Source organism: Eretmochelys imbricata, chromosome 8, assembly GCF_965152235.1.
Source record: "Eretmochelys imbricata isolate rEreImb1 chromosome 8, rEreImb1.hap1, whole genome shotgun sequence".
Taxonomy (NCBI): domain Eukaryota; kingdom Metazoa; phylum Chordata; order Testudines; family Cheloniidae; genus Eretmochelys; species Eretmochelys imbricata.
In genome coordinates, this window is record NC_135579.1 from 768,499 (window position 1) to 793,012 (window position 24,514).

The 24,514-nt window shown below is 54.2% G+C and overlaps 1 protein-coding gene across 2 annotated transcripts in view; it reads left to right on the forward strand.

Moving 5' to 3' along the window:
* Positions 1 to 11,879, forward strand: part of GRK6 (G protein-coupled receptor kinase 6) — a 34,616-nt gene extending 22,737 nt beyond the window's left edge. The window contains exons 12-16 of one of the 2 annotated variants that reach the window (XM_077823875.1): positions 135 to 343; positions 1,037 to 1,174; positions 1,502 to 1,639; positions 1,945 to 2,079; positions 5,303 to 11,879. In XM_077823875.1, the coding sequence (XP_077680001.1) occupies positions 135 to 343; positions 1,037 to 1,174; positions 1,502 to 1,639; positions 1,945 to 2,079; positions 5,303 to 5,308 (626 nt within the window). In that variant the 3' untranslated portion in view covers positions 5,309 to 11,879. The remainder of the gene's footprint in view (positions 1 to 134; positions 344 to 1,036; positions 1,175 to 1,501; positions 1,640 to 1,944; positions 2,080 to 5,302) is intronic. The other variant, XM_077823874.1, reaches the window with a different exon arrangement.
* The last annotated feature ends 12,635 nt before the right edge of the window (positions 11,880 to 24,514 follow it).

The window sequence follows — 24,514 nt, forward strand, 5'->3', positions numbered from 1 at the left end:
CTGGAAGGAGCCCTTGCCCAGCTCTCCTGCCTGAGCCATTCCCAGCCCTTCTCTGACTAGGCTAGATTCACCCTCTGCCCTCGTGGGTCGTGTTCCATCCTCATGTTGCACTCGTTTGCCCCACTCCCTTGCAGCTCCCGAAGTAGTGAAGAATGAGCGCTACACATTCAGTCCTGACTGGTGGGCTCTGGGCTGCCTTGTCTATGAGATGATCGAGGGCCAATCTCCCTTCCAGCAAAGGAAGAAGAAGATCAAGCGGGAGGAAGTGGAGCGGCTGGTGAAGGATGTACAGGAGGAGTACTCGGAGAAGTTCTCGCCTGGCGCTCGCTCCCTCTGCTCCATGGTACCAATGCCTGAGTCCATGGGTGCCCAGGGCGTCCATGGGTTTTCCAGGGCTGGAGCACGCACAGAAAAAAAATAGCGGGAGCTCAGCACCCACCAGCCACAGCAGTTCGGCAGCTTGAGGAGGGGTTTGCGGGAGGGTGGAGAGCAGCGCGGGGGCCTTGGGGGCGGGGGCAAGGCGAGGGCAGGAAGAGATGGAGTGGGGGTAGGGATTTGGGGGAGGGGGTGGTGGAAGCAGGGCCTTGGGTGGAGCACCCCAGGGAAAAATAAGTCCACGCCTATGTCTGAGTTCCTCCCTTGCCCTGCAGATGCCAGAGCAGCAGTGTCCAGGCTCGCTGTCCTTCGCTCAGCTAACGCTGCTCACGTACCTTTGGTCCCAGCCAAGTCGGCTGGGGATGAGGCTGCAGGCGCAGCCTGCTGCTTGACCTTGGTGGGGGACGGGGGGAGTTGCATCCTGGCATCCAAAAACAAGGCATGTGGAGTGGCTGCAGGGTGCACTGACTCCCCCTAGCACCTGCCCGGCTGGAGAGCCTGCCCTCTGAGAGCTCATTCAGAAGCCCAGTCTAAATTCGACCTCAGCTCCTAGTGTAGACCAAGGCTAGGTGCTGCTGTTCCATGTATCTTCTTCCCCAGGCTTCTGTGGAAGGGTCCTGCCCTCTGCCTGCAGTTCTCACCCTGCTGCGCTGTGTTGCAGCTGCTGTGCAAAGACCCTGGGGAGCGGCTGGGGTGTCGAGGAGCTGGAGCCCAGGAAGTGAAGGAGCATCCTCTTTTCAGACACCTGAACTTCAAGAGGCTGGAAGCAGGCATGCTGGACCCCCCCTTCAAACCAGATGTAAGTGTTGTTCCTGGGCAGATCAGAAGCCGTGGCCCTGTGGGGAGGAGCTCTGCTCCCACATTACCTCTCTGTCCCATTTGTGCGGATCTTTTCCCAGGTGAGCAGGGGCCCTGTAGCTACTTACTAACGAGGGGGTCCCCCTGCTCCCCACTCTGGTTGGGGTGTTTCTGGAGCAGCTGCCCCAGCCTCCCCAATGTGAGGGTTGCTGTTGGAATGGGTGGCATAGGTGGGAAGGGAACTGCCTGGCAAATGGTGGGAGTTCTGACAGGGCCCATGGGGCTCGGCTCCGCTGCTTTGTGATTGCTGCCTCTGCTTCTCTCCCAGCCCCAGGCCATCTACTGCAAGGACGTGCTGGACATTGAGCAGTTCTCCACAGTAAAGGGAGTGGAGCTGGAGCCCACAGACAATGACTTCTACCAGAAGTTTGCTACAGGGAGTGTGCCCATCCCGTGGCAGAACGAGGTAGGGGGGGTTCATGCACAAAGGGCGCCTGCACTGCAGGGAGGGCTGCCTCCCATAGCACAGCACTTGACTAGGTCCAGGCCTTGGAGAAGGGGCCAACAGAACCCAGTGACCCTGCTCCTCCGTGCAGTGACTGAGTGAAGGGTTCTTGGCAGTCTCTTGTGCCCTGTGTGATCAGCCTTCAGTGGGGTAGGTAGGGGCTTTTCTGGGCTGTTCCGATCAGCGGGTCTCCAGCGCCCAGGGTCCTGTCTGCTGAGGCAGGTGGGTGAGTGTCTCATGCTGCAGTCATCTCCTTTCTCTGCTAGATGATTGAGAGCGAGTGTTTCAAGGAGCTGAATGTCTTTAGCCTGGATGGCACAGTGCCCCCTGACCTGGACTGGAAAGGACAGCCTTCTCCACAGCCCAAAAAGGGTTTGCTACAGCGCCTCTTCAGTAGACAGGTAAACCCCCAAGTGGGGAGCGGGCCCTCTGGGGATGGCACCCACCTTCCCTCTGCACTGAGACTGCCAGGACACTCTCCCCCCGTCCCCCACCCAGCAGAGTCAATGGCAGGAGCCAGACGCTAGGGGGCACCAGAGGCGCAACGTCTCCCACGGGGTCACCGGCATGATGGGGCCAGTTTCCGGGCAGCCGCACTCCTCTGGAGTGCCAGGGGAGTGCCTCTCCTGGGCATTCAGAGCCTGGCCGGTCCTCTGGCCTCCCTGCCCTGTTCCCTAAGGGCTGGAGCCCTCCGCTGTGTCCACCGGTGCCTGCAGCGTGCTCGCCTTTCCCTGGATTTTCAGGCCTGCAGCTGATGGAGCTTTGTCCCCCTCAGGAGTTAACCAGCCCTGACATCTCCAAGTGAGCTACTGCCCTGCACAGATATCCCTGTAGTGCGCACGGCCTGATGGTGGGGTGGGGAGACTTGTACTCCTGCAGACTTCCTGGTCATGTCGGCTCGTGCTGGGCTTGCATTTCGCTAGGGGAGTGCCCAGGACATGGTGAACTGGTCTGGCTGGGGTCCAGCCCTATCTCTTCTCTGCTGAGCCCCATTCTTCCCTTGTTTCCCCTTGATCCATGCTCCCTGGTCTGAGAACGATACGTGTCCGCAGCACAGAGACTTGTTGCTTCCCTCTGCAAGAGGTGGCTCTGTACCTCCAGTCCTCTGAGACTGGCTCTGCCCTCGCATGATCCTGTGCACCTAGCCCTATGACATCTGTAAAGACAATGCCAGCTGCAGCCAACTGCACTGTTGCCAAGTAATCTCCAACCCTAGGTCAGGGCAGTTCAGCTCATTTGAGGCCCTACTTTAGATCTGCTCATGTGGACACAACCACTTGAACCCCTGGATCGGGGAAATTATATGGCGGGCCATGAATGCTTACAAAATTGCGGGTTGGGGAGAGGGCTCCAGCTGGGGAGTGGGCTGTGGGATGGGGCCAGAAATGAGGAGTTCAGGATGTGGGAGGGGGCTCTGAGCTGGGGCAGGGGGTTGGGGTGAGGACTCCAACTGGGGTACGGGCTCTGGGCTGGGGCAGGGGATGAGGGGTTGGGGGTGCAGGAGGGTGCTCCGGGCTGGGACCAAGGGGTTCGGAGGGCAGGAGAGGGATCACGGCTGGGGCAGGGGGTTGTGGTGTGGGAGGGGGTCAGGAGCGTAGGCTCCAGGTGGCGCTTACCGGAAGCAGCAGCATGTCCCCACTCCGGATCCTACACGGAGGCACAGACAGGTGGCTCGGCGAGCTGCCCCGTCCTCAGGCACCATCCCTGCAGCTCCCGTTACCCATCGTTTCCAGCCAAAGGGAACTGTAGGGGCGGTGTTTGGGGCGGGGGGAACATGTGAAGCCCCCTGGCTGCCCCTACCCAGAGGGGGGACATGCCACTGCTTCTGGGAGCCATGTGGAGCCACAGCACGCTCAGAGCAGGGAAAGCCCCCAGCTGGAGCGCCGGAGCAGGGAAAGCCCGGACCCCACTCCCCAATGGGAGCTCGAGGGCTGGATTAAAACCTCTGAAGGGCTGGATGTGGCCCCCGGGCCGTAATTTGCCCACCCCTGCCCTGAACCTGTGGCTTTCCCATGCTCTCCAGGTAGTCTGCACAAGCCATCAACCGTCACTTCCTGGGTTTTGCCTTTATTGGAAACTTGAATAAAAGCAGGCTTTTCCCATAAGCCTGGCTTGTCCTCAGGCTTCCTTCAGAGCCTTTCTGTGTGCCTTGTTTGCTCCAGGCTCTGAGGGACACCCCTTCTGATCTGAGGGGATGGGAAGGGGAAATTATGGGGCAGCAGGACTCGGGCCCCTGCGTGTATCTCTGCTACCAGAGTAGATCAACAAGAGCCTTCATCCCTCCAGAGGGTGGGAGATTGTCCGGCTCCTGCTGGAGACGCACACGCCCTCCCTGTGCAGCTCCAGCCTATCTGCATGATGCTATCTATGCTGTGCTGGAGGATGACAAACTCCGTCTCCACCCCGTTCGTTAGCTCTTACCCTGCATGTGGCAGCAGTGCCCAAAGGCTGTGCATGCATTGTGCTGGGTGCTGCCAGAGAGACAAGGACGCTGCCCTGAAGAGCTCAGTCTGGTCTGAAACACACGCCAAGCATGTGACAGATGGGGGCGGGCTGGGCTGGGGTGTGGTGCCCTGCAGTCCTAGGGACGGTGGGTGTTTCTAACTGCACTGGAATGCCCAATCCCCTCTCCTGCCTATGTTGGCATTGCAGCAGGAGTGGGGGGCAAGGCCTTGCAGACCAGCTCAGGAAGGGTGTCCCATGCAGAAGGGGGCAGTGGAGAAGGTGGAGAGGAGCAAGTGGAAGGGGGTAAGGTAGCAAACCTGACAAGGGGATGACACCAGAGAGAAGGCCAGATGGGCATGGAGGAGCAGAGGGAGGCAGGGCCTGGATGGGTGAGGACAAGAAATTTGAAGTGCGTGTTGTGCAGGGCCAGGGGAGGGGCACAGTCAAAGCCCCAGGTCAGAGAGCTGATCTTGAATGGGTTGGAGGGGCTACCATGAAAGCTGGGAAGGGAGCGTCACTGATGGAGGTGCCCAGGGACTGGACCAGTTGCTTTGGGAGGTGGAGGAGAGGAAAAAGTGGTCGGGTCAGATCTATCTGTGTAGTTGGGGTCAGGGTCTGAGTTGTGTGCCCCCATCCCAGGCGGAAGGACTCAGTGCACAGACTTCTGAGTGTCATCCTGCCAGGCCAAGTCCTCAGCGTTAATGAGACTCCCAGCATGGCTCAGCCTGCAGCAGGCAGAGATGCTGCTTGGTGCACAGCTCTTGGGTGCCAGTGGGCGCAGAACCACTGCAGACTTGTCTCTCTGCATGTTCTCTGGCATGGAGTAGCCTCGGTTTGTATCCAGGGACAGGCATAGCCCATGCTGCTGCCACTGAGCTGCTGCCTAGCAGCTGTGTGAACTGAACACAAGTAAATGTCAGAACAGCCTGGCCCAGACCCGTTCCGAGCTACCTCCTCTGCTGGTTCCCGCTTTCCCCTCGTAGGCTCTCAGCATGGCTGTCCCTCTTTGGTGCTGTTTCATAAGAGCCTCTGGCCGGAGCCACTTATCCCACTGTCCTGGCACAGGAGTGCTCTGAGCCAGCTGTGGGACCTGGCAGGGGGGCGGGAGCTGCAGCAAACATGGGGTCCTGCCTGGTTGTGACTCACCAGCCTCTCATGCCACATCTTTTCTCTTTCCAGAGGTGAGCAGCCCTCTCCTGGCTGCTCTGCTCAGGGAAATACCTGGTGGCCTAGACTCACCTGCGGACATGGCAAGACCTGGGGAAGAGTCGTCTTGTCCTTCAGTGCCTAACCCCCACCCTCCCCACCCCAGCAGAGCAGATGCTGCTTGTGTGTGTTAATTACCCCGTGAGCGACTAACCCTGCTTCCCTGCACTCTTGTTGCCTCACCCCAGTGTGAGAGGGGGCTTTGCCACTGCTGTCCGCTCAGTCAAAGCTTCCCTGCATTACCACTGCTGTGGGCCCTGCTCCCAGCGAGGGGCTCCAGGAAGTCAAAGGCTCCTGCTGACCCCCTGACCTCCATCCTGAGCTCTGAGTCTCGCCAGCCCAGGTGCTTTGTAGGGTTTGGGATATTTGTATAGGTCTATATGTACTGAGGGCACAAGGATTGTTTGTGATGGGCTCCAAGAGCTGCCTTGCCCAGATCCCTGCCCTCTTCCTGCTGAGGGAACCGGCTGCCTGTGGGCCCCCAGTGATCAAGGGGCCCTGTGCTGTGTAGGGTGCAGACATTGGGTCAGACATGAGCTGGTTGCTGTGTGTCTTCTGCACCTCGATGGATTTCAGTCTGGGCAAGGCCAGTGAGGTCCCACCTCAAGCTGCTGAGCTGGCCAGTATAGGATTGTTCCTCCACTCAAGGGCATGTCCTCTGGGAAATGGTCCTGCTGGAAGGACTCCCCTATCTGTTCCCCTCCCAAGGGTGTTAGCTCTCTTCCCCGGCTCCAAGTCCCTTCTCTCGCAGTGCGGGGTGACCCGCCCTGCTCAGGGCAGCTGGGGGCGTGTTGTTTTGTACCCATGCTCACCCTCTGCTTGCTGTGCTCCTCTCTCCCTCTCCTCCCTTCTGTTGCCCTTCTGACTTCAGGACTGTTGTGGAAACTGCAGCGACAGTGAGGAAGAGCCCAGCCGGCTGTAGACCCCAACCTGTTCTCCGGGCCTGGACCCTCTTGCCTCTCCCAGGCACCCAGCTGTGCAGCACGCCAGCCTGATGGACAAGGTAGCAGCTACCCTGCCACATGGGATTTGTTTACAGTTTTGCACATCTCTATTTTGAGACACTCGAAGTAGACCCAGAAAGATGCTCTGGGCTGTGAGCAGCAAGCCCTGCGCCAGGGAGCACTGTGCAGCAGGGCCTCGCTGTGCTTGGGGAAAGCCCATGGCTGGGAAGACCTGGATGCTTCCGAATCTGCTGCTTGGAATTGCTCTTCTGCTGCTCCCCTTCTCAGCCCCGCTGCTCCCCTCCACCGGGGACAGAGGGATCCCCCAGCACAAGGTGGGGCTGCCAGGGCAGGAGCTGGCAGGAGCAGATCCAATGACCCATTCCAGTAGCTGGCCAGTCTCGCAAGCCCCAGGTTTGATATATTTATATAGGTCTGTATGTATGTATGTATATATCATGCATAGGTTTTTTATTTCTCGGGGGAGGGGGTCCTTCTGCATTACCCCTCCCCCTCCCACGGGCTCTGGGCACAGTGCTTCCCACAATGGGGGAGCTGCTGCACCTGCTCTGCCCTGGAAGTCTTGGGCAGGGGCCCCTTGGCCACCTCTGGCACCTTAACATGTCTAAAGTATCTTCCCTAGGACCTTCTGGGACTGCTTCCGAGGCAGCTTAGCAGCTGCCTCCCCCCGCCCCCCGGGAGGATGTCTCCTGGCAGCACAGGCTAGAGGGGAGGTCCATTGTGCAAACATTCCCACAGCCCTTTGGGCACAGGAAAGTACCATGCCAAAGCATTTACCACTAAAAAGCCCAGCTATGGGACCAGTCAGTGCTTCGCCTCACCCCCTTTGCCTGCTGGGCACCTTTTCTCCTTGCTTACCCTGGCACTCACTGCCTCTGGCCCCTCTGATGGGAGCCAGGATCACCCCGGCTGTTTGAGGCTGCAGTTCAGCATCTGCCGCTCTCCGCAGCAAGGCAGGATGTGGCCTTTCCCAAATAAAGCTGGAAGCCAGGCCAGCTCCTGGATTCTGCATGTGGCGTGGGGTGCCCTGGCTGCTGCTGAGAGCCATCGTAGACAGCTTGGGTAGTCCCCTGGAGGAGCTGCAGCAGGAGTCTAGCTCGCTGCACTGGCTGGCAGAGGCCATCGGTGCCCAATGTGTCTAGCTTTCGCTTTGTGCAGACTCCATAGGAATGTGCCTCTTCCCCCATAGAGGGCAGTGGGGCCGAGCCTGCTGCCTGTGTCCAGCTGTGGTGTCTGCAGCTCCACCCTGCTCGGAGGTACTGAGCTGCTTTCAATGGAACAGCCCCACTCAGGCCACCACCTCCAGGCTGGGCCTAGCTGGCTGCTGAGCCCCAGGGACCTGTGCCAAAGGCTTAGTGCACCTCACCCTTTCTCCATGGGAATCTCTTCCATTACGCAGCCTTGCAGCATCTAGAAATCTTGTGCCTTCCGGGGAATCAAAGGAGAGGGGCTTGGCGTCCCAACTGGAGCCTTGCATGGCCCTATGGGACTGCTTCAGCCCTCTGACATGCTCTAGGGGTCCATCCATTTGCTCGTGTCCTGTACAGTGCACACTTGTTCCTAGCGGTAGCGGGACTCTTCCCCCATGCACTGGGCTGGCTGCTCCTCGGACCTGTGGTATCGTTCGCTTGCATTGCACTGATGGTGGGAATATTTAAAGAATTTTTAACCTTTCTGTTAAATGTAAGTTCTGTCATGTCTGTTGCTGCCGTGCAGAGGTGAATACAGTGAGCACAACACACTTCCCATTGCCTCCTCCTTCTCCCCCTGTCTCTACCTAGCAGCCTGGTACACAAACCTGCTCGGGGAGAGCTATGCTGCTCTGCCCAGGAGCACAGTCGTCAACTTACACATGGTAAATTAGCTCTCCAACTTTCACAATAAGCCAAAAATCAAGCTAATCCCATTTCAAAACAAGCCAGTCCCTAAGAACCCCAACACTCACTTATTAGACCCCCCGGCGTGCAGTCTGGGACTGTGGTGGGCTCCAGGTGAGCACCCCTGACTCTTCCCCCCCCCCACCGCCCCAACCCTTGCCCCTGCTTGCCAGGAACCAATCACAATAAAGAAGCAACAAACTAGAAGCCAAAAACTAGCTAACAAGCAACTCACAAGCCAATTAAGCCAAAAACAAACCCAAATTCTGTTTTTTCTCTCATGGGTTTAGCAGGTCTGTTTAGGAGCCTAGGATTAGCCGAGCCAAGCCCCTGGGTTCTCGGCTGCCTGGTGAGCCATGGGCATGCAGAGGAGTGAAAGGTGCTCACCTCTCTTGGGCCAGGGTGGCTCCTCTGTAAATTCTGCACTTCCATAGGCCTGCATCAGGCTTCTGCTATGAACACTGAGAGCCCTCCCCTGGGCATCCACCTGCCAGTCACGTTTGTCTCCCTGCTGCATCCAAGCTCCCCAGGAATCCTGGGTGTAGCTCTGCTAATGGGGCCTGGCTCCTGCTCTGTGCATTGGGCGGTGCCCATCCCAAACTGCAGGATCCCCCTTCTTCCTCCATCTGAGCCGCTCTCTAGCAGCTCATCCACAGCTTCCCCTCACTGGGGGCCTGGGGACTTGTTTTGGGTGCTCCTAGCCAACTTGTCTGAGCTGCATGCGGGGCTCTCAAGTGCGCAGCCCTGTCCAGCCAGCAGGGAGCGTTGACCACTTGAAGGAAAGGAAGGCTTCTGAAAAGGGGTAGCAGCTCAATTGCCAGAGGGTATGTGGAGCTGTCTCCCCTGGGGTTGTGGAGGGGAGAACACAGCGACTGGTTTACCCTCAGCACAGGGGCCTGCTCCAGCCCAAAACCACAGCGAGCCTGGCTGTGCAGACATTCTCCTATCCCTGGGGCAGAGCAGGATCTTACATATGGGTGGAGAAAGTGTTTCTCCCTGGGAAGCCCTCTCCAATGACCCCAGTCAAATCCCGCTCCTGGACCAGCTCTATCTGGACAATGGGGATGGCTCTCGGCTGGGAGCAGTTCTCTGGGGCAATACCTGGGCATAAGAGGCTGCATGAATTCATGCTATGGCTGGGAGCTAGTACTGCCTGGCTGAAGGGGGACTCGCCCCTGTGCTGGAAACTGCAGGCATGCTCCTGCTGAGGCCCTAGAAAAGGGAATCTAACCCGTGCCTTGCAACCTCCTGCTGGGAGGGACTCCAGCTAGCATGGGAGCGTGGCTGCGTACCAGGGTTTGCTCTGAATCAGTGCCCTTGTGGATGCTCATCTGTAACACCCACCTCTGCTATCTGATTTGCTCCAGCCCCTCTCAATCTGCTGCCAGGTGCGGGAGTTGGGATTGCCCATCAGCAAGCACAGGCTAAGCCTCCCATCAGCTGCAGTGCTAGTCAGGGTCAGCAAATTAGTTCTAAACGCAATTCCAGGGCCCGTGCAGGGTGCCTTCATTCTGCCCTCCATGCATTGCCCCCTCTGCCTCCCACCAGCCTTTACGCTCCCCACGTTCACTTGCTTTTAATCCCTCCTGCCCTCAGTGCATCCCCTCCCTCCACAGCTGTTGAAGTCTGTGGGTTTACTGTTGCATTTTCATACCTTTAGAAGCGGGTTGTCCACACCCCATTGCTGTGGCAGCCCCACGTGCAAGGGGAAGTGCAGACGCAGCTCTACCAAAGTGCTGTCAGGTACACCAAGGAACCACTGAGGCTGTGAACAATGGCGTTTAACTCCTCCTCCTGGTGTGCTGGTGCAGGCTTTGGGGATTGTCAGGCAGGTACTTGGTGCCCCTTTAATGGCTCCTAGCAGGGGCCCCTTGCCCTGCCATGGCATCTGCTCTGCCAAGCTGTGGCCTATGGGGGGGTTTGTGTTCAAAGGCCAGGGTTTGTTGCAGCACTTGAGCAATAGCTGGAGCCATTCTAGTGTTGCGTTCCTCCCCAGCATGTTCGGGCAGCACAGGCTGGGGTGAAAGCAAGGGGCTGGGGCGTGTAAGTTCAATCAGATTTGCACTTCCAGCTGGAGTGGGCTGCTTTTGTCCCTTTTCTAGCTGGAGTCTGGACACTTGGACTGAGCCACAAGCATATTCTGCCAGCCACTGCTCCAGCATGTGCTCTCTCAGGGCGTTACTAGGCTCCTACTTGGAACCACTGGCTGAAAGGACTGTTCCTATGTGCTGGAACAAGCCCCAGCAGCCGCTGCCCTCCCTCTACAGGGCACGCTGATGGTGGGAGCTGCGTCTCTCCCCTCTGTTTGCTGGAGATCAAGCCCTGTATTCTTTAGAAATAGGCACTGTGGGTGGGTCCTAGCCCCCCTCCAGGCCATGGTGAAGTGGCTCGGAGAGCTGCCTGGGCACACGGGGACCTCTGTGTGTGTTGGGGGGGGCAGGGAAGGCAGGGCCCCTTCCCACAGAGTCCCAGCTCCCCCCTTCACACATTACTGAGAGCTGGCACTGCCGTCCGTGGTTTGTGGGGGGAGGTGGTTTCCAGGAGGGGAGTGTCACCAGGCCAAGTCAGAGTAGTTGACTTCACCCTGTGGAGGAACCGCTCCTGCCTGGTGAGAACAGTCTGCCCCTACTGTCACCTGAAAACTGAACCTGGAGGGGCAAGCAGCCCACGAGCCAGAGCCCTCTTGGAATGACTGTCCCCCACTTTTCCTGTGCCTCACACAGTGCCCCTCAGTGGGGGGGCAGGCCCCTGCATGCCTCGGGCACACGTGGCATGCCCCCTTTTCTGGCTGTTGGCAGGGAGCCCAGCTCTTCTTCTCTGATCACTTCACCTGCTCTTGCTCTCAAGCCCAAGTTCTGGTTCTGACATCGCCTTGGTTGCTGGGGTGATGGGTGTGACGTCACATGCAAAGGATTAGGGTTTCCTGTTTAGGGCTGTAAGCAGCAGGGGCTGGAAAAAACAGCAGCAAAGCTCCTATTTCCAGGCATCTGTCCTGAGACCCACCAGTTGCTCTTATGCCTGATCTGGGAGGTGGCAGCAGGTTTTCAGTGCTGAAGCTAATAGTTTGAAGCTGTTCCCTGTGGGAATGGGCTGAGTGACTCCATTGATAGAGCATGGATCTACCCGTGGCAAGTGCCCTGTAACTTCACAAAAGTTCCTGCCTGCCTGCCTGCTGAGGGGTGGGTTTTTGAGGGGGGGCTCCTGCAGGCAGAGAGATTTTTGAAGTGAGCAACGCTGTGTGGTTACAGCACATGGAAGGAAGGAGAGTTTCGGGGAGATGTGACTTTAATATCCTCTCTCATAATTCAGCTTGGTAATGGTACCTCTGGCTCTATGCTGTTGCATTCAAGGTGGAGGAGTAGGACTGGGTGGGTGGTGAGATGCAAGTATTGAAAGGCTGAGAAGTTAATTTTTGGAGCTACTTGCTAGCAACTTGGGGGCATGTGCAAATCTCCAGGCTCCTTGCAGCCTCACTGAACTTTGCCAGGGGGAGGCTGTGCTCAACGAATGTTAAGAAGAGTTCAAGATCCAATTTCCAAATTGTTGTTCAGCAGTAATAGCAAGGGAGAGAGAGCAAGACCAAATGTGGCACCTAGCAAGTCATTTCCTGTATGGAAAGGGGCTCTATCTGCCGAGAGCAGCACTGGTTTTCTTGGCAAATGGTGGGGTTTTTTTTGTTTTGTTTTGTTTTTTTAAAGGAAATTTCCCAATAAAAACTTTGAAACATGGTTGCAAATTGCTTTTTCCCAAGAACTCCTTGTCCTTAGTTGCCCCTAAAAGCCCTGGGCTTCTAAGTTGCAATTACATTTAAAAACAAAAAACTGAGACCCGTATTAAACTCTTGGAAATGCTTCATTGTGGGACCAGTAACTGAATTGACCCCAGGTGGTGCCTATCTGCCAGAGGGTCCTGCCCCACAACTCCACAATCAGACATGACTCTCAGCCAGCCAGTGAAACAGAAGGTTTATTAGATGACAGGGATATGGTCTAACACAAAGCTTGTAGGTGCAGAGAATCGAACCCCTCAGCTGGGTCCATTTCGGGGGGCAATGAGCCAGACAACCCCGTCTGCCCTTCACTCTATGGCCCCAGCCAGACCCAAACTGAAACTCTCTCCCGCCCCTCCTCCTCTGGGCTTTGTCCCTTTCCGGGGCCAGGAGGTCACCTGGTTCCTTTGTTCTCCAACCCTTTTAGCTCTCACTTTACAGGGGGGAAGGGCCCAGGCCATCAGTTGCCAGGAAACAGGGTGTCGGCCATTCTCTGTGTCCAGATCCCTGCACACACCTGCCCTCTAGGGCTCTGCAATGATCATACACCCTTATCCCCCCCCCAGATACTTAAGAACTGCATAGGGGAAACTGAGGCACCCCCACACTATTCAGAGGAAACATTAAGAACAGTCCCACTTCATCACATCTCTCCCCCCTTTGAGATTGAACTGAGCGGGGTCACTTTAGCCGGTGACCTGGGGAAGTTCGAATCCACCAACGTTCCCATGGATGCCCCAGCATCTCTCCCATTCCTTGGTGGGAGTTACACCAGGCCCTTCCAGTTTCACGCCCTCCCTTAGGTCAGGGGTGGTCGATAGTACTTGCATGCTGCATGTGGGAAGGTTTATGCGGCCTGTGCCCTTTTGCCACCCCAAAATCCCTGGGGGTCAAACTGGGATCGGGTCTTCTCCCAGCGCTCCAGTCTGGAGGGTTGCAATTTGGGCTCTCTTGGTTAAGAGCCCTCATCTTGACCTGGGCCACATACTGTTCACTTACAGAACTAGCATGGAGACATCCCTTTCTCCACAACCTTGTCTCCCCAACAAGCTGGCCAAACAGCCACTGGGTTAGAGGACTGTTTAACTTTCTTAACAGCTCTCACTCCATCTGAGGCCTTCTCAAAGCTATCCACACTGGATCTTTCAACAGGAAAGTCAGTGGATCCATTCATAACAGAAAATTTCTGGCTGTTAGGAACTGAAATTTTCTTGATTAAAAGAAAAGGAGTACTAGTGGTACCTTAGAGACTAACCAATTCATTTGAGCATAAGCTTTTGTGAGCTAAAGCATCCGCTGAAGTGAGCTGTAGCTCACGAAAGCTTATGCTCAAATAAATTTTAGTCTCTAAGGTGCCACAAGTCCTCCTTTTCTTTTTGCGAATACAGACTAACACGGCTGCTACTCTGAAACTTTCTTGATTAAATCACTTTCACACCCTTCAGTTGCAGTAAACTGTTTGCAAAGACTCCATGAGGATTCCTTTCCCTAGGGCTTTTCTATGCAACAATTCACCCCTCACAGAAATTCTGCTCTTACCCTCTTCACCGAAGGCTTGCTCTAGAGGAACACTGTCCTGAGCAACAACAGACTCTTTCTGGGTCTCCCTTACATCCAGAATCAGCTCTGGCCCATCCGGCGGATTCCTACACAATCCCCTTTCGGGCAAACTCACAGACTTCCTAGATAAAAAGTCAGAAGCATTCTCCTTCCCTTTGCCACACACAAGTTCAGGAATCTTTTCCTTCTTGTGACAGGTTTCCACACCCTCCGTAGGTAACACGATCACATCACCTTCATGCTCTCCTTGTGCCCTGGCTAGGATCTCACCCTGATTAGACAGAGTTGCGACACCCTTTCCCAACCACACACTAGCAACAGGCAAAATACAAGCACCAGAATTGTCTGGGCTCTGGGATTTTACATAGACACTAACTGGATGCGACCTAGTTACAGGGCCATTCTCCCGAGCAGACACAAACTTAGGACCCTTCCCTTCCTGGGCTTTAGCTGAATCCAGAACCAGCTCTGAGACAACTGCACGACCCTCAACCATCACAGGCTGAAAGGCCCCTTCTGTCTGCTCCACAGACAAAGAAGAGCCGGACACACTTTCTCCTTTCCCACACCCCAGCTTGGGACCTCTTTCCCCTTGTCCCAGCACACAAGGCTGGTCACAGACAACTGCTTGGAGATCGGGGTAGCTCCCTCCACAGGCAAGTCAATACCCCCGACAGACACGTTTCCTTCACTGTCACAATTGAATTTGAATCCAGGGAACCAATTGTGGGAGAGGGAAATGGTCAGTGAAAATGCAGATGACTGTCACAATTCTCCACCCAGCTAACAGGTAAGGTCCAGGGACACTCATCTTCCTCTCTCCTCGCCTTCCCACCCTGCTGACTAGACACAGCCATCAGCTCACAAGGCTGCCTAGGCTCATCCAGACTTTCCTTACTAAGCACCTTGCCGCTCCCCACAGATCCCCTGACCTGCCTGTGTCTCCCCCCACTCAGCTGGGGTCTTATCTCCCCCCTGTGCTCAGCGCTGCCCTTGCTGTCCCAGTGGGGTAGGCAGGGAGCTCACTGCTTTCCTCACTGCATCAGAGCCAGGGTGAGCCCCCTCCTTGGTGTGCAAGGGGGGCAGGGAGCATCTCTCTGTCCCACCCAGCCCCAGGGGTCTGGTTACAGGCAGGCAGGTAGGTAGCCCAAGCCTAGCAGCTCCTCCCCACTGCCAGCCAGGTCATCTACATTTTCACTGACCATTTCCCTCTCCCCGAATTGGTTCCCTGGATTCAAATTCAAACCCTTGGCAGTTACAGGAGCAGGGCCTGGATCCTGTCCCAAAGAGACACAGTCGCCCCACAACAGGGTCTTGCAGCTGGTATCCTGGAGAACCCCAACGACCAGCCAGCCCCACCCCTCCTGGGTCTGCACAGGGATCTGGGCCATAGGCAGGGCAAGGGGCTTCATCCCTGGGACCCTCACCCAGCTCACCCAGCCCCTCAGCATCTGAGGCTGCACCACCCAGAGCCTGACAACAGTTCTCTCTGTCCCAGGATCTCGCCACCCCAGGAATGTCTCCCCATTGACCATCACCTTCCGCTCCCACTGGGGGTCCGAGGGGCCTGGCCCCAGGAAACTCCACGCAGACATATAGGTTGGGGTCAGGAGTGGGAGCCTGTCCACCTCCCCACCCATCTGGCTGATGGAGTCGGTGGCCTTGGGACCCATCAAGGGAGCTAGACACCGGGGCTTTTCCGCAGGGTCCCCCTGGTTCAAATCTCCAGCCTGCTCAAAGGCAGTGAGGTGGGCATCCACACCCCCCCCTCATTAACCAGGGGCAGCAATTTAGTCTCGAGGTTCCCTGTGGAACTGGCCCCCCGGGGTCTATCCCCACTCACCCCTGGGAGGTCCCCTAGGCCTCTCCGCTCCCCCACCGCCAGTTCATGCTGCCGCTGCTTCTGCAGCTCTTTCTCGGGCTCTCGCTGTCTCCCACAGTCCTCTTGCTCTCTCGGACTCAGCTTCAATCCCGTCCGTCTCCGATCCCCCAATGGGGAACCCGATCATGAAGACCCCTGTCTGGTCAGAGACAGGAGTCTTGGGGATGCCTGGCTACCACTCCAGCTGCTCCCAGATCCTGCTATAGCCCCATTTGGGTCAGAAATCTGTTCCTTAGAGCGGTCATCGTCCTCCAGCTGCATGATGAACTGTGCTTTGGTGAACTTTCCAGTGTGAAACCCTCTCTTTCTGCACAGGATTACAATGTCCTTCTTAAGGAGACGGTGACAGGCCATCACTCCGCTGTTCCTAAGTTGTTGTGGACTCACAGGCCTGTGTGCTCTCAGCTCCCCACGGTTTCCAGGGAGAACCCCTAGTGTGCCAGCCCTTCTCGAGGTCCCCACCTCTTTGCCAGGGTCGAGCCGCAGGCTCCTCCGCCCCTTGGACTGCTCGCTGCAATCCCCAGGGAGACCCCATTACTGCACAGTCCTTCTCACTGGTCACACACTCCCAGGGGTTAACCGCCCCCCGAAACCGCTCCTCTCTGAGCCTTCAGCACGACAGGTCCTCGTCAATCCCCCTTCATTTTACTGCTCCCCAGTCACTTACTGCAGGAAGCACCATCTGCAGGGTGCAGTACATCCCACCACTGTCACCAGTTGTCATGGAGTCCCTGGGCAATACTCTGGAGCTGCTCCCTGCGAAGCCAGTCAGGACTCTGGGGAAGTCTCCTTTCTGTGAGCAGACTGTCTTCAGGACACGCAGCTCACACAGGTTCCACCTTCCTGGGTCTGACCTTGGAGCATTCAGCCTCCTCTGCCCCTCCCTGCGCTTCCCACAGCGAGTCCGTCCAGGCAGGGTCCTGGGGAAGCCAGAGGGTCCTGCCCCCCAACTTCGCAGTCTGACGTGACTCTCACCCAGCCAGTAAAACAGAAGGTTTATTAGACGACAGGGATATGGTCTAACACAGAGCTTGTATGTGCAGAGAACAGGACCCCTCAGCCGGGTCCTTTTTGGAGGGCAGTGAGCCAGACAATCACGTCTGCACTTCACTCCTCGTCCCCAGCCAGCCCCAAACTGAAACTCTCTCCAGCCCCTCCTCCTCTGGGCTTTGTTCCTTTCCCTGGGCCAGGAGGTCACCTGATTCCTTTGTCCTCCAACCCTTTAGCTCTCACCTTGCAGGGGGGAAGGTCCCAGGCCATCAGTTGCCAGGAAACAGGGTGTCGGCCATTCTCTGTGTCCAGATCCCTGCACACACCTGCCCTCTAGGGCTCTGCAAGGATCATACACCCTTATCCCACCCCCTAGATACTTAAGAACTGCATAGGGGAAACTGAGGCACCCCCACAATATTCAGAGGAAACATTAAGAACAGTCCCGCTTCGTCACACCAGGAGAAATTGATGATGACTTCAGGTGTTTATTTACAATGTCCTGTTTTAATACAGGAGGAATCAAGCTGGAGTTAGTTTCTTTGCTCACAGTTCAAAGCCTCTTTTAAGTAGGACTTTGCCCAAAAGCTCTTGCTTACGTGGCCATGCTGCCCGTGCTTCTTTTCTGCCTTCTCTCAGCTTCTCTGGGCTTTCTTGCTTTTTCTATCACAGACACACAAACCTTCACCACACAATAGCCAGTGAAATTTCCTCTGCCTGTTGGTTCAGATCCTGGGTTACATAAAGGAGTTTAATGCTTTTTACAACTATCTCAAATTGTTGGTCCCAGGCTGTGAGAGAGAGAAGGTGGGTGAGGTAATACCTTTAATTGGATAGACTTCTGTTGGTGGAAGGGACATGCTTTTATAGATTCATAGATACTAAGGTTAGAAGGGACCATTATGATCATCCAGTCCGACCTCCCGCACAACACAGGCCACAGAATCTCACCCACCCACTCCTGCGAAAAACCTCTCACCTATGTCTGAGCTATTGAAGTCCTCAAATCGTGGTTTAAAGACTTCAAGGAGCAGAGAATCCTCCAGCAAGTGACCCGAGCCCCATGCTACAGAGGAAGGCGAAAAATCTCCAGGGCCTCTTCCAATCTGCCCTGGAGGAGAATTCCTTCCAGACCCCAAACATGGCGATCAGCTAAACCCTGAGCATATGGGCAAGATTCACCAGCCAGATACCCAGGAATGAATTCTCTGTAGTAACTCAGATCCCACCACATCTAACATCCCATCGCAGGCCATTGGGCCTATTTACCATGAATATTTAAAGATCAATTAATTACCAAAATCATGCTATCCCATCATCCCTTCTCCTCCATAAACTTATCAAGTTTAATCTTAAAGCCAGATAGGTCTTTTGCCCCCACTGCTTCCCTTGGAAGGCTATTCCAAAACTTCACTCCTCTGATGGTTAGAAACCTTTGTCTAATTTCAAGTCTAAACTTCCCAATGACCAGTTTATATCCAAGGCTTTTGAGCTGCATAGAGTTCTTCTCAGGTCTGTCTTGCTCCAGACTTGAGGAAGAGAACTGTGAAGCTTGAAAGCTTGTCCCTTCCTCCGCCAAAAGCTAGTCCAGTAAACTCTATTACTTCGCTTTCTGTCTCAGCTATCTTTAATGAAGGAGTCTGGTTACACCACCTGGTTTCAAATACGTTTAAACAAGCTCATAACATCCATCCCCCACAAATCTTAGCTTCAACCACTGTCTCAAGGGAGTCCAAAATGGTGACGATCTAAATCAGTGGCTCTCAACCTTTCCAGATGACTGTCCCCCATTCAGGAGTCTGATTTGTCCTATGTACCCCAAGTTTCACTTCCCTTACAAATTACTTGCTTACAAAATCAGACATAAAAATACAAAAGTGACACAGCGCACTCTTACGGAAAAATGCTGACTTTCTCATTTTTTACCATATAAAATAAATCAACTGGAATATGAATAGTGCACTTACATTTCAGTGTGTAGTGCACAGAGCAGTAGAAACTAGTCATTGTTTGCAGGAAATTTTAGTTTGTACTGACTTTGCTACTCTTTATGTAGCCAGTTGTAAAACTAGGCAGTTATCTAGATGAGTTGATGTATCCCTTGGGAAACCTCTGGGTACCCCCAGGGCTATGTGTATCCCTGGTTGAGAAACACTGCTTTAAACAATGGATCCCAGCCAGAAGAGAAAGAACTGAACAAATCAGAAATGATTAGTCATGACTGTTACACATTTAGAGTAGCCTTCTGTAAGGGTGTGTTCACATCACCAACCTGAAACCACTTTTCATAAGAACCACCGTGATCTAGTCTGGCCTGTGTAACAGGCCATAGGACCTCCCTGAATTAATTCTTGTTTGAACTAGAGCACATCTTTTAGAAAATCATCCAGTCTTGATTTTAAAATTGCCTGTGATGGAGAATCCATCATGAGCCTTGGGCAATGCCAGTGGTTAATTACCCTCTATAAACATTTGCATTTTACTTCCAGGTTTCTCTCACTTCAACTTCTAGCCACTGGCTTTTGTTAGACCTTTGCCTGCCAGATCAAAAATCCCGTTATCAAATTTTTGTTCCCCATGTAGGTACTTGTAGATTGTGATGAAGTCACCGCAAACCTTGTCTTTGGTAAAATAACTAGATTGAGCTCCTTAATTTGATCACTAACAAGCATGTTTTCTAATATTTTGATCAATCTTGTGGCTCTTCTCTGAACACTCTCTTTGAATGGTGACCACCAGAACTGGACTTAGGATGCAAAATATAGAGGTAAAATATCCTCGCTACTCCTACTTGAGATTTCGCTGTTTAGGCATCCAAGGATTGTGTTAGCCCTTTTGGCCACAGCATTGCCCTGGGAGCTCAGGGTCAGTTTAATGTCCACTGTGTCCCCCAAATCTTTGTCAGGGTCGCTGCTTCCCAGGATAGAGTCCCTCATGCTGTAAGTATGGCCATCACTCTTTGTTCCTAGATATTTACATTTAGCCATATTACAATGCATTTTGTTTGTTTGCACCCAGCTTACCAAGTGATCCAGATTGCTCTGTCATTGACCTGTCATCTGCAAACTTTTATCAGCAATGATTTTGTTTTCTTCCAGGTCATTAATACCAAAAATTTAAATAGTGTACATCAAAAACCGATCCTTACAGGACCCCACTAGAAATGTACACATGGAATCATAGAAATGGCAGGCTGGAAGGGACCTCAAGAAGTCATCAGGTCCAGTCTCCTGCTCTGAGGCAGGACCAAATAAACCTAGCCCATTCCTGGCAGGTGTTTGTCTAACCTGTGTTAAAAGCCTCCAATTACAGGATTCCACAGCCTTCCCTGGAAGCCTGTTCCAGAGTTTAACTAGCCTTAGAATTAGAAAAATTTTCCAAATATCTAACCTGAATCTCCCTTGCTGCAGATGAAGCCCGTTGCTTCTTGTCCTGCCTTCAGTGGATGATGGATCCCCACCCTCTTTATAAGAGCCCCCCACAGATTTGAAAGTCCCCCCTCAGTCATCTTTTCTCAAGATTAAACATGCCTAGTTTGTTTAACTTTTCTCAGGGGTCAGGTTCTTCTTCAAGTGTGTGCTCCACCTCTGGTGGTCACGTGCTTCACGTGTCTTCAGCTGAAGATCTGTTAGCTGTGTCCTTTCAGCCTACGTATGCACTATCCACATCCTCATGCCCCTGCCGAGGCTCTCTAGGGCTGTGTGGGCGAAGAGCCACAAAATCCTTCTCAACCACCTTGGCCTGAGATGGGGCTGCAGCGTGTTTGCTGCCAGCATGCCTTATCTTTATAGAGTCCCTCTCTCAGTCTTAGTTTAGCAAGTCGTGAGTTTATGTTTTGGTGAGAGGAGTGCCTTTTCCTCTCTTCTCCCACCAGGGAGACTTGTCGTCCTCAGGAGAGCATGCCCAGCTCTTCAGGCTTCAAATGTTGTGTCACTTGCTGGGAGATTCTTCCAGTTAGCCATGGCCACTCCAAGTATCTCCACTGCCTAGGGGAGCTGCCCATCCCACAGAAGTGTAGCTTCTAGTTAGCTCAGAAATCTAGGGCGAGGAAAAAACAGGACACCAAGTTGAGACATATGATGGAGTGCTCTCTTGGCCCTACTTTGGAGCCAGGTCAGGAGAATCCCCCTGTACACCGCCTCCAGACAGAGCTAGTGCCCCTTTGATTTTGGTCCATCACCTCTCCAAGAAAGGGAATGCTTCAGAGACCTGTAAAAAGCCCCGGGAAGAGGTGCTCTCACTTACCTCATAAGGAGTTTGCTCCAAAGAGATCACAGTCTCCCACTGAGTCAGTGGTCTTGGAATCAACTTGTAGCTCTGGTACCATGGAAGCTGCAGGTTCCTCAGATGCAAGGAAAACCAAGACGCTCCTCCAAGAGCAAGCATGGTCTGAGTGAGCCTTGGTAACAACCGGACATGACGGGAACAGCAAGGAGAGACATTCTTCCAGAGAGGTGCCATCAGACACACCTCTGCCACTAGTATCACCCTCAGTGGGTCAATTGGTATAGTTTGAAGCATCTACATCTGGCACCCTATGGGAGCATTCTAAATCCTCTGCACCATCTACATCCAGAGAGACTGTCACGTCCTAGTGACGCTACATTCAGTACCGGGAGAATTTCGGACTCAAAGGACTTGACTGTAGCAGAGGAAGCACCGTCTCTGTTGATCATGGGCACAAAGGGTCCCTTGGTATCAAGACTAGTTTGGTCCAGGCGCTGGTTTATCACAGGTACCACCTGATTCATCACCACTTTCGGTTGGGGCTCTTCACTGTTCATGAGGAAGAGGATGAAAAGGACTTCTGTTCACCTCTTCAGTCTCAATACAGGGTTCTCCTTCCCCCGCCCCTCCTAGGAATACTTGCTGTGTGGGCCACAGAGATGGGGAGGAATCCAGGACAAGGCATCACAAGGGGTGGGAGCAACCCTGGGGGCCCTCCTCCCTGGTAGGGACTCCTCAGTGGGAATTCTGGGCTGCTTACCAACAGCAGTTCCCAGGGCTCTGAGCGAAGCTCACCAAGAGGGAAGGGAGGTGCAGTCTCTACCGCCTCAGCCCACCGCAGCAGGGGAGACATTTAAGGAATGAGATGCTAGAGCAGATCAGGCCGCTACTTCTCAATCCACTGTCTCCCCACCACCATGTGATGAAGCAGGGGTGCCTCTGCACCTTCTCTGAGCAACAACTTTAAGCAATTTCAAGACCTCATGAAGAATGTGGCAGGCTCCCTTCAGATACCACTGGGAGAGGTCAAGGATTGCAATAGGATTTATTGAATACCTTCCAATTGGCAACACCGACCAGACTCGCCCTGCTGATTAACGAGGTGACCTTGGATTCTGCAAGGATGGCTTGGCACAGAAATGAATCGTACCTGCAGATACTGGGGCGGGGGCACATGACCACCCCACATGTCACCTCTGGGAAGAGCCTTCCAGCCCCACCTCCCTGGGCCAGGGCAGCCAATCCTGCTGGCTCCTGGAGGACTGAGGCCACAGAAGTGGGGATTATATGCCTCTGGGCGAGGCTGGGGCCGGCCCAGGGAGATTCACAGCACCGGTGTCTCCCTGGAGCTCCCACGCCCTCACGGACATCTCAGCATGGGGAGGGGCACGGACAATGTCCCTAACTTGAGCTGAGCAGAGGAACCCTGCTCCCTGTGCCTTCCCCAGTGACCCCCCCGACCCCGGTGCCCAGCCCAGGGCTGCCATATTCCCCCTGCCAGTTACCTGGGGGGGGGGGGGAGAGGGGCTCTGTCCTTTTCCCACTGCACTCCCCTTGCCCCCCCCAGCATATGTCCAGCCTGCTTGGCCCCTCTCCCTGGCAGCCAGGAGTGGAGGGAGGGGACTGAGCTGCTTCTCAAGCCAGCTGAGGGTGGCCACGGAGGGTCCTGCTCCATGCAGCTCAGTGGCTGCCTGCAAGAGCCAGGCTGGGGAGGCAGCAGCATCCCACACCCTCCACTCTCAGCCCGGGCGGCCAGGGGCAGGGGCTGAGGGAGCTGGAAATGTGCTGAGGGGGAAGGGAGGCTCCCACCCAGAGGGCCTTAGCTCTGTTCCTATGGTTAGGCCTACAGCTCAATGTTGAGAAGTCTGTGTTGACTCTGTGAAGAAGATACATGGGGTTGGCTGGCTGCCAGAGCTGTCTTCCTAGGGACAGGTTCATAACCTTATCAGTCCTCAGTGAGACTATTCAACTGAGATCTCAAACCTCAGTGAGGTTCTGTTTGCAGTTCCTGGGTGACCTGGCAGCTTGCACTTGTCACAGCTCGTGCAAGAGTGCACCTTCACTGCTTTCAGGGGAGGCTCAGGACAGTCACCTCACCAAACAGCTTGGACAAACAGGTAGAAGATTCCCTGGGCTGGTGGGAGGACACCACAGCCGTGAGGCCCGCACTCCCTTTGGCCAGTGCCACTGGCTACCGTAACAATGGATGCATTACTGCTCAGCTGAGGGGCACATCCTGGTGTTCATACAGGCCAGGGCAAGCAGCCACCTCAAGGGACCAGTCTCCACATCAACCTGCGGTCAGAAATGCCTGTCTCCGCTTTCTCCCTCTCATCAGACGGAAGTCTGGCAAGATCTCGCCACCGTGGCATGTATGTTTCACATCAACTGGCAGGGTGGTGCGGGATCCCCCTTTGCGTGCTGAAGCAGTACAGTTATGGAAGGGGTGCATAGCCCCGTGTATTCCCATTTCAGCAGTGTGCATTCCTGGAACACGCTCTGCCACACCGATGTTCTCAGCAGACGCTTCTCCCAGGACGGAGAAGGGGAGCTGGATCCCCCACAGACCCTAGACGGCATATTTGAATGTGGGAATGTCCAGAGGTGAATCTGTTTGCCTCAGCCACAAACAGGAAGTGTAGTCTGTTCTGTTCCAGGGAGCCTAGGCCTTCAGTCTTTGGAAGATGCATTTCTCCTTCCTTGGACGAAGGGCCTGTGTCAAGGTTCCTCCCCCACTCTGAACTCTAGGGTACAGATGTGGGGACCTGCATGAAAAACCCCCTAAGCTTATTTTTACCAGCTTAGGTTAAAACTTCCCCAAGGTACAAACTCTTTTACCTTTTGCCCCTGGACTTTATTGCTGCCACCACCAAGCGTCTAACAAATATATAACAGGGAAAGAGCCCACTTGGAAACGTCTGTCCCCCAAAAAATCCTCCCAAGCCCTACACCCCCCTTTCCTGGGGAAGGCTTGATAAAAAGCCTCACCAATTTGCATAGGTGAACACAGACCCAAACCCTTGGATCTTAAGAACAATGAAAAAGCGATCAGGTTCTTAAAAGAATTTTAATTGAAGAAAAAGTAAAAGAATCACCTCTGTAAAATCAGGATGGTAAATACCTTACAGGGTAATCAGATTCAAAACTTAGAGAATCCCTCTAGGCAAAACCTTAAGTTACAAAAAGACACAAAAACAGGAATATACATTCCATTCAGCACAGCTTATTTTATCAGCCATTTAAACAAAACAGAATCTAACACATATCTAGCTAGATTGCTTATTAACCCTTTACAGGAATTCTGAACTGCATTCCTGCTCTGGTCCCGGCAAAGGCAACACACAGACCGAGAGAGCCTTTGTTTCTCCCCCCTCCAGCTTTGAAAGTATCTTGTCTCCTCATTGGTCATTTTGGTCTGGTGCCACCGAGGTTATCCTAGCTTCTTAACCCTTTACAGGTGAAAAGGTTTTTTCCTCTGGCCAGGAGAGATTTAAAGGTGTTTACCCTTCCCTTTATATTTATGACAGCCTGTATTACACACTTTCCACAATATCTCTGATTCTAAAAGTAAGGAACAAGATCAGGCAAGACAAAGCCAGGGTCGTCCTGATAGTCCCTGCATGGCCGAGGGAAGCCTGGTTGTGACAGGTCGGATCACAGAAACCCCCTGGGAACTGCCCCCTGATGGGCCAAGGCTACTTCTGTGCCTGCTTTCCTGCCCTGCCAGCTTAGGACTTCAGTGCCCTGCCTGGTTTGAGCCAGACCCGCTAGCCTGCTGCAACCCCAGACCCAAGTCTGAACCACGTCCCCAATAGTTGTAGGCGTAACTGAAAGCAGCTTACAGAAGTGTTCCTGTCTTTGACCCGCAGATGCCCAGCTCCCAGTGGGGCCCAAACCCTGAATAAATCCATTTTA